A 17,998-nucleotide genomic window follows, 5' to 3' on the forward strand; every position below is an offset into this window, starting at 1 on the left:
ACAGAATCGGAAACAGGCTCCAGGCTCCGAGCCATCAGCCCAGAGCCTGATGCGGGGCTCGAACTCACGGACCGCGAGATCGTGACCTGGCTGAAGTCGGACGCTTAACCGACTGCGCCACCCAGGCACCCCAGACAGGGATCATTCTTATTGGGAAAAAGAGTTCTGTATACTTGGCAACGTCTGCCATTAATGTGATAAAAAAAATTATATTAACCATGTGGTTGCTGACCTGAAATAAATGTTAATTACAGTTTCTTATACTAGTTTAGTGTATCTTACAACATATGACAAACTCTTCCTCCTCGTTATAATATTTACATAATGGCTAATTATAACCCTTAAGATTTTCTTTTTTGTCTCTACAAAAATCAATTTATAGTAAATCTATTCAATTTATTCTTCTTTATTTTAACATTTCTATATATTAATACTTATTGTATTATATATTAAGACTCTTTGGTAAACATTTTTTTAAATGTCTTTACTTTCCCTAGAATTGGATTTCTAAATGTCCATGGATATTTTAAATTTAATTTATATCTTCTGAAATACTAATACTCCCTCTTAAATTTTAGTGCCTGTGATCTCCTCTGTTAGTTTTGGTCCATCCCCTAGCAATTAAACATCCAGATGAGACTTAACAGGTTCTTTAGGGAAAATACTTTTGTGAGAGAAATGAGCAGAGAGCAGAGTAAGCCTAGGGAACGTTCAAACCACATTCATTCTGACCTCAAGGGAAGAAGACAGAAGTTTGTGTAGAACATCCTAGGCTGGTGTGCCACTGAAGTGGCCACTGCGTCATTTCAATACGTTCTGCATGATGATCAGGGATCCCTCAAACGATAGTCACAAGTTGGAGAAGTCCATTGTCTCCTAGGAAGGGACCCACCTTAGCATCTCCGCTTTTCTGAATCACAATCAGGAAGGGGCACCTAGGAAGCGTGGCCTGCACGTAAACACAGCCATGGACTTCAGGGCACAGCAATGGAACCTCGGTCAAGGGCGCCTCCTGCAACTGGAGATCTGTTGGGGCACTCTCATTGCTGCCACGTGGCCATATCTGATAAGAGGGTTTAGTCAATTATCTACTTGGCTCTTCTGGAAAATAGTCATAGTGTCATAGTCAGAAAGTACATTTCATGTTATCTTTTCATTTAATCCAGACAGAAGCGTCAAAATCCTCATAGTAGTTCAAACACATATTACTTAAGAATAGATTGACTCCTATAGGTCAAGTGAGTTAGCATTCGAAGAATATTTGACCTTCATCCCAGGATGATGGACTAAACACACAGGGACTCACTTGTCCTCAGTTCTAGAGGTAAATATCATGGAAAGGTCAGCGCGTCTGGAATAGATCATGGAGTCCAAATGTGAATATTGATTTTGAATGAAAAATGCAGTACCTTATACAATTTATCAAAAATTTTACCAAAGACAATTATTTACAAATTTTCCAAACAGATATGCTACAATATAGACATACCTTTGGTATTTATTTAAAATGGAAGTGTATCAACATTGATTATTAAACTTTGTGTGATTTAATGCCACATTTATATTCATTTTTAAGGATTCCTGTGTTTTAAAATGTAATTTCCATAAAAACAGAAATTCAAAATTTATATTTGTATGTATACCAAAGAGCAGAGGCAAATGTTCCTAAGGTATTTTTATTAACCTCTTGAAAAAGTTGATATTTGCTAACTCTTAGAAAAATATTGAGTCATATTTAATTTCCAGTGTTCTTCACATTTAATATATTAAGTCCAAAATAAGAATATTATGCATATAAATATCTTGACATCTTTCAAAAATTCAAATACCTTGAATAAAGAAAATAATCTTTTTGGTTTCCCTCATAAAGTAAAAGATTGATACTCTGCTGGTCAATTTGAATTAATCTTATAATAAATGGCAATGCAAAAATCTCATACCATTTATATCTAAAATAAGTTTCTCAAAAGGCTTTATATTAAAGAATAAAAAGAGTAGATTTTATGAAGAACTAAAAAGGATTAACAGTCTACCTCCTGATATGCAAAAACAGAGAAAAAGTGTAATTTAAAATCCAGAAATCCGTTTTTATATGCTGTGAAAAATGAAAACAATGTTATCACAATGGCCAAGGAAATGGTGAGCTGCTCTGGTGACCGTCCCATTAGTCAAGAGAATTAAAGTTACCTTACATTGAGGAGTGTTGCCATTATTCTCGTATAAACCGCACAGGTTTGGACATGGGACTTTGAGAAAAGATTGTTAATCAATAAGTACAATAGTTTAGGAAGAACTTTTGGTCTTGGTTCCAAAAACTAAAGAAGAAAAAAACAATCTGAAAACTCTTACTATCATATAAAATAAATGCAGAGGGCCTTACTTGTTTGCTAGGGTTGTTTACTATTTTAATTTAGATTTATTGTCCAATATGAGAGTTGACTTTACCTGAAGATAACATTTCCTGTGCTTTTATGGCACTACTAAAATCTTGCCTCAAAGGTAATAGATTTTGTCTTGTTAACTACTGAAAGAGTAGCTCCAGCGGTCTTCATCACTGCTTTCATAGGCTCCCTGTGTATCCGCATGGAATTTAATTCTCCTTCACATCTTCAAGGTTATAGTAGAGTCTGACATTTGCTCACATGGCAGAGTGAAACCAGCCCACCAGCAACAAAGGACGCAGGTTTGAGCAGTTCATTCTACATCCACTGACAGGGCGTCCGGATGGCTCAGTAGGTTGAGCAACTGACTCTTGGTTTCAGTTCAGGTCACGATCGCAGTTCATGAGTTCAAGCCCCACATTGGGCTCCATACTGACAGTGCGGAACCTGCTTGGGGTTTCCTCACTCCCCCTTTCTCTATCCCTCCCCCACTTCTAAATCAATCAATCAGTCCTTCAAAAAATTAAATCCACTATTTAGAGGAGTGCCTGGGTGGTTCAGTTGGTTTAGAATCTGATTCTTGATCTTGGCTCAGGGTCATGATCCGGGGGTCATGGGATTGAGCCCCACATCGACCCCACAAGTTCCACATTGAGTCCAGATCCTGCTTGAGATTCTTTCTCTCTCTCTCTCTGGTGCCCCCCAACCTCTATAATAAATAACTAAATAATCAATCAATCCACTGTTTATTTTTATTTATATATGAAATTTATTGTCAAATTGGTTTCCATACAACACCCAGTGCTCATCCCAAAAGGTTCCCTCCTCAATACCCATCACCCACCCTCCTCTCCCTCCCACCCCCCATCAGCCCTCAGTTTGTTCTCAGTTTTCAAGAGTCTCTTATGCTTTGGCTCTCTCCCACTCTAACCTCTTTTTTTTTTTTTTTCTTCCCCTCCCCCATGGTTTCTGTTAAGTTTCTCAGGATCCACATAAGAGTGAAACCATATGGTATCTGTCTTTCTCTGTATGGTTTATTCACTTAGCATCACACTCTCCAGTTCCATCCACGTTGCTACAAAGGGCCATATTTCATTCTTTCTCATTGCCATGTAGTACTCCATTGTGTATATATACCGCAATTTCTTTATCTATTCATCAGTTGATGGACATTTAGGCTCTTTCCATAATTTGGCTATTGTTTCAATCCACTGTTTACAATTGAAAACAAGTTTTCAGATACAAAGAGTGTTGTCATAGATTCCATTCTTCTCTCATTGCATTACATCTGTGGGAACTTTTTAGTTCAAGTGCAACATATACTAGGGCACATTATTTTTATTTTATTAATAATTAATACAAACTTGTATGAGGCAAAATGACACAACAATGCCAAGGTTTGAATCATGGCTGCTGGATGGCAGGTGTTGGTTGAACTTGATGAAGTTACTGAAGCTCCCTGAGGCCAGCTTTCCTAGAGATATAAATATTGTATAAGTATTTATATGTGAGACAAAGAGCTTTGTGAAGAACATAGTACAGAGCACATGCTTAAAAAAATAGCTGTGATATCATTCTTTAACAGGCTTGTCCCAGGTGTTGGCCATGCAAAGATTTTTAAGATGTAGGCATCGTTCTCAAGGAGTTTATACACAGTGAGGGGCAGCTGTGTGGCTCAGTCAGTAGAGCATCCAACTTCAGCTCTGGTCATGATCTCCCAGTCTGGGAGTTCGAGCCCTGCTTAGGGCTCTGTGCTGTCCTAACAGCTCAGAGCCTGGAGCCTGCTTCAGATTCTGTGTCTCCCTCTCTCTCTGCCTTCCCACCCCTCTCTCTATCAAAACATAAACATTTTTAAAAAATGAGTTTATACACAGTGAGAATAGAAGCAACACTGATTATGTACGTGTTATTGGTGCCCTGCCAGCACACAAGTACAGACTTATGCCAAAAAACTAAAAGTAAAAAAAATGAAGTGTAAGTAATTGTCTCCAGCAACACACACACACACACACACCACAAAAGTGCACTAATTTTCTCAGTAAAAAATGAAACAAACACAAAACCTTGGTCTTTTGCTGGGAATACAAGAGGCAGAACTCATGTGAGCTGTTACAGTCCTACAGTTTCAGATAAGCTCCCATTTGGACATCCTGGAACAGCCACCCCAGTGATGAGGAACTCACTCCTTTGGAACAAAACAATGACCATAGCAATCAGGTTAAAATTGCAAACTGACACGCGACATCTACGAACGGAACGTGGCCCCATGGGCACTTCCAACAGAGCACACAGGGGCAAGCCACAAAGGACGTGAGAGAAGATTTCCCTGGAAATGGCAGACATGTGAATATTGGGAAGCAGTGATGGGCTCAGGAACTGGGAGGAAATAAGAAGTTCTCACTGGACAGGAGGAGGACACATTCCAGGAGTTGGGGGAAGGTCAGTGTTGTTGAAGAAGAGACAGCGACAGGGCTGTGACATGACACGGAAATCTGCGACATTTCATTCCCGGAGCACTGGGAAACTGCTGAACCTTGGTGAGCACCTCGGACTAAAGGTGATGAGGGTAGATGGGAGCTTTAAAAAGAAACTTGACCACTGCGGACGTCAGCCGGCAACGGGTCTGAGTGCACCAGTGTGGACTTAGTCAAAAGAAAGCCACGGGATGACACGCAAAGGACAATGGCAGCTCGGGCCACATCTGGACAGTGGTGAGGGACAGACATAGGTGAGACCTACATGAAAATCTCCCAGATAAAGCAGCGCTAAAGAATGAAGCAGCACTGTGCCAGGAAGAGAGCAGTGTGCAGTCAGGTCCAGAAGGTGGGAAGCTGGAGACTTTCCTAAAATCGAGATCTGACATAGAGCGTCAGGATGGATCTTGGGGAGGGACTGGGTGGAGGGGAGCAGATGTGAAGGCTCTTAGGAGCCCCACTACCGACCTTGTTCGTTATCACGGAGACTCCAAGGACGCTGACTGATGTGAAGCAAGAGATACCAGCAGAGGTGTTTCATGAAAGATCACTCCGCTTCCCCACTCCATCAGGAAAGTAGATTTTTGCACGACTGAAATGTTGATTTACAATCGTGGCATTTTTATCACCGATTTATAATGGCGAAGTCGCGCATCTCCAAGGTGCTCTGGAGCTCAGTGGCTGTGCCCTTTGCCTCATCTTCTCATCCTGTGTTGTTTCTGGTCAGCTTTTCACACGGGGTTCTAGGCCAGTAAACAGCATATTTTTTTAATTATTTTTTTACATTTATTTATTTTTGAGAGACAGAGTGAGACAGAGCACGAACAGGGGAGGGACACAGAATCGAAAGCAGGTTCCAGCCTCTGATCTGTCAGCACAGAGCCCGACGTGGGGCTCGAACCCACAAACTGTGAGATCATAACCTGAGCCAAAGTTGGCCACTCAACTGACTGAACCGCCCAGGCACCCCTAAACAGCATATTTAAGAGGAAATCACACACATACACACACACCAAGAGACTGACAGGGAGAGATAGTCCAGGCGATTGCAAACAAGGGAAAGCAGGAGTTACTACACTAATGGCAAAATACGTGGAATCCAAAGTGGAAAGAAGTAAACCTGAGTACATATGTGCTTCATCTCACTGGGTAGAATGTAGATTTAAATGAGAGAGCTACGTTTCCCCCTTAACTGTATCCTACGGTGTCTAATGCAGTGAAGATCATATGATTTATTGCCCAAAGTAGGACACTAATGGGAGTAAAGGGGGACGCCCTACAATAATTTAAACCAGGGCAATGGGCACGACTGGGGGTTGTCACAGGTAAATGAATCATAGGGTCATTGCTACCTATAAATACAGTACTGTGCTCAAGCTAGGTGTCCTATAAATGCTTGATGACTCCTGGATTGGTATTTGTGACCAGAATTTTGTTTTTCCTATGTGCCTCCATCACCTGTTACTGCATAACCCTCACAATTTGGAGTGATTGCCACCCAAGTCCAGATCCTACCCTGTGGGAGTCAGGACCTCTATTTCCCTTCATGATGATGTTTCTTTTTTTTTTTTTTTTTTTTTTTTTTTATTTTTTTTTTTTTAATTTTTTTTTTCAACGTTTATTTATTTTTGCGACAGAGAGAGACAGAGCATGAACGGGGGAGGGGCAGAGAGAGAGGGAGACACAGAATCGGAAACAGGCTCCAGGCTCTGAGCCATCAGCCCAGAGCCTGACGCGGGGCTCAAACTCCCGGACCGTGAGATCGTGACCTGGCTGAAGTCGGACGCTTAACCGACTGCGCCACCCAGGCGCCCCCATGATGATGTTTCAAACTCAGGTCCTTGAGGGAAACAGTCCTGGCTTTTTAAAAGATTTACATCTCAGAGAGGCAGAGAAATCATTTACAACTGCGAGTTTTCCAAAGCAGAAGCCAGTAATATAAAATACGTGGTTTTTTTTTCTTTATCCATTCATCCACCAGTGGACACACAGGTCGTCTCCACGTCTTGGCTGTGATAAGCAAACTGCTATGATAAACCATATTGTTGCGGTAAATATGGGAGTGCAAATAACTCTCCAAAATAGTGATTTCTTTTCTTTTGTGTGTGTACCCCAGATGTGGCATTGCCGTAATTCTGTTTTTCTTTTCTCCCTCTCTCTCTCTTTTTTTTTGAAAACAAGAAGAAATGCACTCCTTTATTTTAAAACATCAAGTGGCATAGTTCAAGCTCTGAGAACTATGCAGGAAGGTGAGGGCAGGTGTAGTGAGTTACCGTAGCAAATCCTCATAAGTGTCCTATAGCAGAAGCATTGATGTGACTGTCTCTTTACGATTGAAAGGAGGCCATCTGAGTATTTTTCAGGAGATCTAAATGTGAAAAAAGTAGGAGTCATACTTGAATCTAGGGCCAAACCAAGTAATTTTTGATCTTCAGTCCAAAATCCTTAATTTTAAAAATATTCAGACATACGCTTTTTTTTAATTGTCATTTAAATTGTAATAAGTTAACGTATAGGGTAATACTGTTTTCAGGGGTCGAATTCAGTGATTCATCACTCTCATGTATCTGCTGTTCAGTTTTGAGGAACCTCCACGCTGTTTTCCAGAGCGGCTGCAGCAGTTTGCATTCCCACCAACAGTGCACAAGGGGTCCCCTTTCTCCACATCCTCACCAGCACCTGCTCTTTCTTGTGTTGTTGATTTTAGCCATTCTGACAGGTGTGAAGTGATATCTCGTCATGGTTATGATGTGCATTTCCCTGACGAGTGATGTTGAGCATCTTTTCATATACCTGTTGGTCATTAGTATATCTTCTTTGGAGAAAAGTCTATTCATTTGCCCATTTTTAGATTAGATTATTCTTTTTTGATGTTGAGATGTAGAAGTTATTTATGTATTTTGAATATTAACTCCTTATGGATATATCGTTTGCAAGTATTCGCACCCATTTAATAAGTTGTCTTAGGTGCTTCGTTAGTGACTTCTTTTGCTGGAAAGAGTTTAAGTTTTATTTTCTATTGTTCCTGTCTGTAAGACAAGCTTGTATATCATTATAATGTTTATGCTAAACTTCCAGATGTATAGCCCATAAAATAGTGTATTAATAAAGCTATAATTTATGGAGTACTTACGATGTGCTAGGTTTAAGGACAGCTTTTTGTGCATGTGTCGCTTAGTACACGCCACAATTTTCTAAGTAAAGTACCCCACTTTACAGGTAAAGAAATAAGAACAGGAAAGGTAAGAATTTTTTTCAGGGTCCCATAGGTAGTAAGTATGAGGGCCAGAATTTTATAAATGATATTCCTTGGTCTGACCCCATAGACCTACTAAATCAGAATCTTTAAACATCCAGGAGATCTGAAAATTTTACTATTTTTTAAAATGTGTATTTATTTTTGAGAGAGACAGAGTGTGAGCAGAGGAAGGGCAGAGAAAGAAGGAGACAGAATCCGAAGCAGGCTCCAGGCTCTGAGCTGTCAGCCCTGAGCCCGATGTGGGGCTTGAACCCACCAATTGTGAGATCATGACCTGAGCTGAAGTCGGACACTTAACAGACTGCGCCACCCAGGTGCCTTGAAGATCTGAAAATTTAATAAGTTCTTCAGCTAATTCTTTTAAGTTTGGGAACCAGTGACTAAGAGAGATTAGAAAAGGTCTGTTAATGAGAACAATAAATGAAACCAAGGAAGACACACACCTGAGACTGCAGGTTTGGATTTCAGATAGTTTTCTGGACTTGAGGGATTGTTACTACTCAGGGCTTAGGTTTGCTTGTCTTCAACATGGACACACTTCATGGATCTGAAAAGAACCCAAACTCTTTTTTTTTTTTTTAATTTTTTTTCAACGTTTATTTATTTTTGGGACAGAGAGAGACAGAGCATGAACAGGGGAGGAGCAGAGAGAGAGGGAGACACAGAATTGGAAACAGGCTCCAGGTTCTGAGCCATCAGCCCAGAGCCTGATGCGGGGCTCGAACTCACGGACCGCGAGATCGTGACCTGGCTGAAGTCAGACGCTTAACCGACTGTGCCACCCAGGCGCCCCAAGAACCCAAACTCTTAAAAAGCAAGTACGCTTTGGAAAAGATGTAAAAAAAACAAAAAACAAAAAGCAGTTTCTAATCACTTGGTCCTTTACTAATCTTCTTTTCTATAACCCACCGTAAAAGTACTGGGAAAGCAGCCATTTCTCTCCTGATTCATGTTCTTTTAAAACCACTTGTCTTGGTTAAATATTTAAAATCAGATCACCCTGATGCAGTTACTCCAAGGTTACAAATAATAGGAGTTCCAGTGGATTTTTTTTCCTTCCTATTTTCATTAAATGCCCTTATAGTAGATATAAAAACAGTTCCTTAATTGACACTGATTTGCAAATATATTGAATTCAGACATGTCAAAATAAATTAGATTTGTCTCTCAGTAGAAAGAAAGCAATAGAGCGAGATTGAATCCCAGTGAAATTTTATAGCGTCTATTTACACACACTTTTATATCCTAAACTGCACAGCATTTAAAATAATTAGGAGCTTTATGTAACACATATAACATTTACTTTTACTGTTACTTCTTGAACCCGACAATAAAAGTAGATTTTAAATTATAAAATAATTGTTTCATCTATATTTATACTGTAAAAACTGGGTCTGCCATTGAAAACTGCAAAATCTGTAATTATGTAGCCATTATTCAGATGATTCAGATATGTTAAAATGTATTTAATTGAGAGAGATTTATTGTCATCTATATTTTCAAATAACCAATTTGAAACATTAAACAGATATCTATGTATTAATTTATGCATCCATAACAAAATTATAAGTATTTTGCATATAAATTATGTATCAGTTAACTTTTCTGGATTCCACTTCATCTGCAAAGATTGATTTCTAAACGATAAGTTTGGAGTTATTTTGATCAATTTTCTTCTTATTCAAAAGCAGCTGTTCGTTGTACATTCTTACAGTCTAATGTGACTGAGCAATAAAAATATAAAACCCCCAAATGACACAGGGGAAGCTCAAGTACATATTGTGAAGGAAAGAAGCTGGTCCAAAAAAGATTATGTACTGTATGAGTCTGGCTATATGACAGTCTGGAAAAGGCAAAAGTATACAGACAGTCGGGGCACCTGGGTGGCTCCGTTGGTTAAGCGTCGGTTGGCTCAGGTCGTGATCTCACAGTTTGTGGCTTCAAGCCCCGCATCGGGCTCTGTGCTGACAACTCAGTGCCTGGACCCTGCTTTGGATTCTGTGTCTCCCTCTCCTCTGCCCCTCCCTTGCTTGCACTCTGTCTCTCTCAAAAATAAAGATTAAAAAATTTTTTTTAGTACAAAACATTATGTAAGCAGTAAAAATAGAATGGCACTGGGGCACCTGGATGGCTCAGTAGGTTGAGCATCTGACTTCGGCTTAGGTCACGATCTCATGGTTCATGAGTTCAAGCCCTGAGTTGAGAGCCTACTTCGGATTCTGTGTGTGTGTCTCTCTCTGTCTCTTCCCCTCCCCATCTCATGCTCTGTCTCTCTCTCAAAAATAAACATTAATGTACACAGACAGTATAAAGATCAGTGGTTTCCAGAGGTTCAGGCAGAAGGAGGGATGAATAACTGAAGAAAAGGAGAAATTGACGTCACCAAAACTATTGTGTATGATTAGTAGTGATGGCTATGTGACATTATAAATCAGTCTAAACCCATAGAAGTATACAAGGCAAGAACAACCTCATGTCAACAAAAGACTTTAGTTGATAATTATGTATCAGTACAGGCTCATCAGTTTTAACAAATGAGCCACACTAATGCAGGGTGTTAATAATATGGACAACTAGAGGTGGGAGTGCATATAGAATCTCTATACTTTCTGTTTAATTTTGCAGGAAATCTAAAACCACTCTGGGGGTGCCTGGTGGCTCAGTCCGTTAAGCATCCAGTTCTTGATCAGGTCATGATCTCATGGTTTGTGGATCTGAGCCCCGTGTTGGGCTCTGTGCTGACAGTGTGGAGCCTGCTTGGGATTCTCTGTCTCTCTCACTCTCCCTCTCTGTCTCTCTCTCAAAATAAATAAATAAACTTAGAAAAAAAATTGAATTATAAAAAAAGAAAACTGCTATAAAAAAAAAACAAAAAAAAATGTGGTGTCAAAAAATATACAGCCGTTTTACATGTAAAATTTAGGGGAGGCAAGGAGAATGTGAATAGTGAGATTAATGACCGAATCGCATGTAAATTTGATATCTCTCACACCTGAGCTTCTTAAATTGAAATATGATTTAGGCTTTGTTTAAGAGCTAGTTTAGGTGATGTTGGAGTTGTATTCAGAATCTGGAGGTTTTATTTAAAATGCCCAAGAAAGCCCGAAGTGTTGGCCTCGGGGGATAAATCACAGCCAGGCTCCATGGGGGGTGTGGCGGTACCCATGGGCATCCAACCCCGCTGGGATCCACCACTGTGGAAGAGTCTCTGGAGGTCCTTCCTGGAGGTGTTTTAAAGGGACGAAACCACCAGTGTCTCCAGTGTTCATGGCCCATATCTGTTAAAGATAGAACCACTGTCATTACAGTGCTCTTATCTGTATCTCCTGGGGGGACAGAGACCCAGCTTGACTGAAGATGTCTAGGAAGGGTCCCCAGGACCTGAGCTACCCAGGTGCCCCTGAATTTTTTTTTTAACGTTTATTTATTTTTGACCGAGAGAAAGAGCATGAGTGGGGGAGGGGCAGAGAGAGAGGGAGACACAGAATGCGACGCAGGCTCCAGGCTCTGAGCTGTCAGCACAGAGTCCAACAGGGAGCTTGAAATCACAGACCGCAAGATCATGACCTGAGCTGAAGTCGGATGCTCAACCGACTGAGCCACCCAGGCACCCCGAAATGTTGTTTTTAAAGTTTGAAATGAAGGTGGCATTTTTCTAACGTTAAAGCTGAAGGTACATTAGCTGCAGACTTTATATTTCTGTACTTTATAAGAATCAGACAAGAAATTAATTATAGGAAGTATAAAACTTAACTCTCAGCTCTTGAGTAGTAACAAGATAGACAAGCAAACAATTTAAGCAATGTTACTTCCACGAGAGGAAATTCAGTTTATGAAGGTCACCCCAGAATATGGCCGACGTGTGTTTTCTTATGTCAGCATTTTCTTATGTCAACATTTCTTATGTCAACATTTTCTTATGTCAACATTAAGATCTTCATACATTGACAACTCATTGCTCCTAACATTCAAGCCACGTGTGTCCATTATTCTTGCACGTGGCCTTATCTTTACAAACGTGATGAGTGAAAACAGCACATATATCGTCTTGAAGGTTTTGAAGGTCAAAATTAGGTTGCCTGTGTTCTGTTTTCATAGTCGCACCCAGGCTTGAATAGAGGTGGTGGCCAGGAGTACTGTCTCCTGTGAGGCTTGACTAGAGAAAGGGCTGCTTCTGAACTCATGTGGTTGGTGGTAGAATTCAGTTGAGAGGGATGTTGGGCCGAGGGCGTCAGTTCCTTGCTGAGTGGTGGCAACATCACTCTCAGTTCCCTGTCCCCTTCATCCAATCCAGCGAGGGAGGGAGTCAGAGCCTACAATCTACAGTCTTATGTAATGGAATCACTGGGGTGACAACTCATTTTCTTTGCCTTGTTCTGTTGATTCACATCCAGCCACAGCCTGGCTGTCGGGTGAGACAAAGGAAGGAATACCAGGGGGAGCAATCGTTGAGGTCCATTTTGGAGACGATCGTGTTTCCATGACTCTCTGATTTTAGTCCTTTCCAGGTGTTTGACTTCACAGCCACCATGGTCAATCACTAAGCAATGGGACAAACAGCAAATCATTTAAAAGTCTCCTTTATCATCTGAAATATCCTACGAAAGTGTCATACAAAAGCCCCATCAAAACCAGCCTTTGTGTCGCTTTGGTAAATGTCTCCTTTTTGTGGTAGACTATTACCGTCTCCATTCAAATTACCAGAGGCATCTTTATCTCTCTAAACTGACACTGTGCCCACATGTACATAAATTGCTCATAGAATGTAATTGTGTTATCTCAGATATCTTATTTTACAAGTATCTGCCTCGGCAAATGTCTCCTTTTCTAACCTAAACATCTTCTTTTTTAATTAGTGAGAACATTTTTGGTTGGAGATGATAGAAATCCCAGATAAAAGACAATGTGTTTCAGTGGCTGAAATGATGAACTCACCTCGTGTTAAGTACAGCAGCATTTAGAATACTAGTCCAAGGGATCTATTTCCAGCCTGTGGTTATTTCATTTGTGTTGGTATCATGATCAACAAGAACCTTCTCACAGGGTAACATCAAAAAACATGAAAATTCTTGCAAACATTTTTTTCTAGCACTTAAAATTTCCGGGCAAGATTGCCATTGGTTTTACAGGAGACATGAACACTGAGCAAAGGAGAAAAAGTACCCTCAGTGGCCAGAGGTGGATAATGAGTCTATCCATACACCCTGGGGCCTGGGGAGACCTTACCCCAACCACTTATACGGGGTATGGAGGAGGTGTCGTTGTCCAAAGTGCCATTTGGATACTGTAACAAAGGAAGGTGAGAATAAAATACATGTGTACATACATACTTTATCATTTTCATTAAAAGTTATATAGGTTAGTGTTTATTCTTTAGCAAAAAAAAAAAAAAAAGTAGGTCTTGAACGTATAGTGAATATATATGGACCCCCATTAAGGGTTAAAGCGTCTGTAAAGGAGATCACTTTATTTACATTTAGGTCGCTTAACTGAGCATATGGACTAAAGGGGCAAAGAGCTCAGCAATCTGGACATGTTTATAAAGGGTAGGATAGAATTAATTTTCCGGAATGTTATTATAGTTCAGGATTTGTTATCAAAGGGCTCAGTGACCGCACAGGGTAACCACACAGTGTAATCCAGATGAGAAGAATTGAGAGCATGGAGAAAAAAATAAGCAGCGATATTAGAAGAGTAAGTATCCTAAGAAAAAGTCATGTGGAACAAATGACAGCAGGGTTCGTCTTGTCAGCTGGAGGAAAGATGAGGAAGGTTACAGAAGTTGTGTGTACTAGGTAGATTGGCTAGACCACAGAAAGATTCAGAGATGCTGTCCAAACCTCTCAGTTGCCAATTTTTTTTTTTTTTTAAATCTGTTAGATCTGGGTAGTATAAATACCTGTGTTTTATAAAAGCGACATTATTTTCATTAACTTACGATTAAAGCTAGGATAGCCTAGTTAGAGTGACCGATATCGCAAAATAAAATGGAGAATTTGAGAATGAGATGTGTTGTTGGAAATATAGATTGGAAATTAAGTGAATAATCCCAATACTGAGGGCATCACATGGCTGCAGTTGAGCGAAATAAGTGAGTTCAAGAGAAAGGTGAGTTTTGTGACACCATCTGTTCACATACTCTTAGAACCGTTAGAGCTTCCCGGTCGAGCAAGAATAAGGGCTAGAAAGAGTCATCTGGAAGCTATTTGCTTAAGTTTGCTAACGTCAACAACACAAGAGCAACATTGCACTTTAGCAAGTTGAGGGAGCAGATCGGAACCGCTGGCTTTCAGTTCAGAAGGTACCGTAGAGAAACGAGTAGAGAGAATTTTGTAGAATGTTTGGCAGATAATAAAATAGTATCTGAAATTAAATTATATTTTTATTTTTATATTACTTATAATTTATTTAATTTAATTTTATTTTATTATAATTTATTTTTAAATTAAATTAAAAATAACGCAGGTGACATGGCATTCGTCACCGAGATCATTTGCATCATTTTGAACCCAGTTTCTTAGGGCTGGCGTCTCAATGTGGGAGTACCATGAAAACTTCAGAAAATGTATTATGCAAATAAACGCACAGACACACTTAAACTAACTCATTGTATTATTGAATTCCAAACTCTGTCTTGACAAATGGACTGTAAAAAATGAATCATCTTCTAAAACCTGCAGACCCCCTCCGGTGAGCGAACTTGCTGCCGGAGGCACAACAGTTGGTGTCATTTCTGCAGCGGCCGTCAACCAGAGTATCGTGTACTCCATTGTCTCAGGAAACGAAGACGGTGAGTGGATCCTCAGTCTCTGTTTTCGCCATAAATTAACAAACTGGGCTCTGAGATTCATTTCGGATTGAATTACCACTTACCCCATTTTTCTAATAAAATCCTCTCCAACTTAGAAGTAATTGGTACATTTGGGGCGCCTGGGGGGGGCTCAGTCGGTTAAGCATCTGACTACGGCTCAGGTCATGATCTCGCAGTTTGTGCGTTCAAGCCCCGCTTTGGGCTCGGAGCCTGGAGCCTGCTTTGGATTCTGTGCCTCTCTCTCTCTCTCTCTCTTTCCCTCTCTTTCTGCCCCTCCCCCGCTTGTGCTTCCTGTTGTCTCCCTGTTGTCCTGTTTTTCTCTTTTTTTTTTTTTTTAATTTTTTTTTTTTCAACGTTTATTTATTTTGGGGACAGAGAGAGACAGAGCATGAACGGGGGAGGGGCAGAGAGAGAGGGAGACACAGAATCGGAAACAGGCTCCAGGCTCTGAGCCATCAGCCCAGAGCCCGACGCGGGGCTCGAACTCCCGGACCGCGAGCTCCGTGACCTGGCTGAAGTCGGACGCTCAACCGACTGCGCCACCCAGGCGCCCCCTGTTTTTCTCTTTTGATAAACTGGACGGCCAGGCATGTCGTAAGCGGTCAGGAAAGAGTCAATATACATGTAGTAAGTACATAAAGATTCAATATTGAATATTTATATGAATGACTATAAATAAATGCCGTTAAGCAATTTTCAAGGAAATTCTAAGTGTTTCAATGACCAACCATTAACTAGAAATCACTCTCCCTGCAGCCAGTGCTCACATCTTACTTTTCTTGCTGCCTTTCTTCTTTGTTCCCACTGTGCTGTTATGCCCCCTCCCTAAATATCACCAACGTCTAATGCCCCCTAGGATGTGGAGGACCATCCAAATCTACTGTGACTAATTGAGTGTGCAGTGCTTCCCAAATGTAATTGACTGATGAGACATTGATTTCCAGGAGAATCTCAAAGTAACTGGAAAATCAGGGTATTCACATAAGGATGCACTGATGATAATCTGAAGTTTGTGAAAGCCTCCTGTCACTTTCACGTATTACGTATTACATTTATTTATTTTTGAAAGACAGACTGTGAGTGGGGGAGGCTCAGAAAGAGAGGGAGACACAGAATCAGAAGCAAGTTCCAGGCTCTGAGCTGTCAGCACAGCGCCTGATGCAGGGCTCGAACCCATGTACAGTGAGATCATGACCTGAGCCCAAGGCAGAGGCTTAACCGACAGAGCCACCCAGGCACCCCTCACGCATTACTCTTGTTACAAGAAGTGATTTAGGGGCGCCTGGGTGGCTCAGTTGGTTAAGCATCCGGCACTTGATTTCAATTCAGGTCATGATGTCACAGTTCATGAGATCGAGCCCTGCACTAGGCTCTATGCTGACAGCATGGGTCCTGCCTGAGAGTTCCTCTGTCTCTCTCTCTCTCTGCCCCTCCCCCACTCACTTTCTCAAAAATACACTTTAAAAAAAAAGAAGTGCTTTTAAAATCACAGGGCTTTTAAAGCGACTTTTTAATTTTCCTCTTATAGTGTGAGGGAAATGATCAAGAAGCTGTGTTTTAACTGCAGGTCTGTTTGGAATCCACAACATCACGGGTGTTATCTATGTCAATGCCCCTCTGGATTACGAGACAAGAACGAGCTATGTGCTTCGCGTCCAGGCTGATTCCCTGGAAGTGGTCCTCGCCAATCTCCGAGTTCCTTCGAAAAGTGAGTCATGTTACTTCAGCACTTTTAAGAATTTTGGGGTGCTTCTGCTCATTTCCTAATGAAATACACATGTCTGAAAGCTATCAGGGGAGAGCTTGGGAGACCATCAGCGCTTGGGGCTGACTCCACGTCCACTTCAGCCGCTGAGGCAGGACAGCACAAGGAGCGATTTCATACTCCTGAAATATCAAGGCAATAACATGCTGCCTCCAAATTTTGTATACGCTATTGTTAGAATAACCTTTATTCTCAGTCTCACTGTAAGACTGGCGAACTCTCTGGAATGTATTGTTAACGGGAGGGGATTGTTCGACATTCTCTGAATTGTGTGACTTCTTGTACTTATGGATTTTCTTAAGTGCAGAGGAAAATGTGGAAAACGCATCTTCAAACAGCGACTAACATATATTGTAAATTATGCATGGCATGATATTTAACTCACATCCATTTCTAGGAGATGAAAATTATTCCTATTTTACAAAGACAAGATAAGAAAAGGTTCAGTGACTTTTTAAAAAATGACACTGTAGGTAAATGAAAACCTGGAGATTGAAGCTCACATCTTTTCACTCCAAAATCTTTCTCCCACACCTGTCTGTGGGATGCACAGGAGAGCAAATAAAGCCAATTTGTGAAGGGACCCAGCAGAGGTTCTGGGAGATATTTCTAATAACGAGAGAAAGGCTGGTCTTTTCCATCCACACAGGTAATGCTCCTTTGCACTTCAGGGAGTTCATCTTTTTATAATCACACCAACTTTTTACCAGTACAGAAGACCAGAGAAAAATCTAATCTAACCATTGGTAGAACAGAGGCCCAGAGAGAGCATGAAATGGGACTCTGAAACAGTGACCTTTGGCTGCGGGTCCTTCCCGTGCTGGTGCTCCTTCAATCAGCGTCCGTAGGCTCTTTCCATAATTTGGCTATTGTTGAAAGTGCTGCTATAAACACTGGGGTATGAGTGCTCCTATGCATCAGTACTCCTGCATCCCTTGGGTAAATTACAGAAAGAGCCTAAATGTCCATCAACTGATGAACGGATAAAGAAATTGTGGTTTATATACACAATGGAATAGTACTTGGCAATGGGAAAGAATGAAATATGGCCTTTTGTAGCAACGTGGATGGAACTGGAGACTGTGATGCTAAGTGAAATAAGTCAGTCAGAGAAAGATACCATATGTTTTCACTCTTATGTGGATCCTGAGAAACTTAACAGAAGACCATGGGGGAGGGGAAGGGAAAAAAAAGAGAGGGAGGCAGGCAAACCATAAGAGACTCTTTAAAACTGAGAATAAACTGAGGATTGATGGGGGGTGGAAGGGAGGGGAGGGTGGGTGATGGGCATTGAGGAGGGCACCTGTT

General features: G+C 40.9%; 1 protein-coding gene across 15 annotated transcripts in view; it reads left to right on the forward strand.

The window, feature by feature from the left end:
- Positions 1 to 17,998, forward strand: part of PCDH15 (protocadherin related 15) — a 1,260,230-nt gene that overhangs the window by 1,101,965 nt on the left and 140,267 nt on the right. For all 15 annotated transcript variants that reach the window (XR_015241496.1, XM_086679475.1, XM_086679485.1 and 12 more), the window contains 2 exons: positions 14,795 to 14,904; positions 16,493 to 16,633. Coding sequence is in view for 14 of the 15 variants with exons in the window: in XM_086679475.1 (XP_086535601.1) it covers positions 14,795 to 14,904; positions 16,493 to 16,633 (251 nt within the window). In the remaining variant the exon portion in view is untranslated. The remainder of the gene's footprint in view (positions 1 to 14,794; positions 14,905 to 16,492; positions 16,634 to 17,998) is intronic.

Source organism: Puma concolor, chromosome D2 (assembly GCF_028749965.1).
Source record: "Puma concolor isolate L17-30 chromosome D2, mPumCon1.1.hap2, whole genome shotgun sequence".
Lineage (NCBI taxonomy): Eukaryota > Metazoa > Chordata > Mammalia > Carnivora > Felidae > Puma > Puma concolor.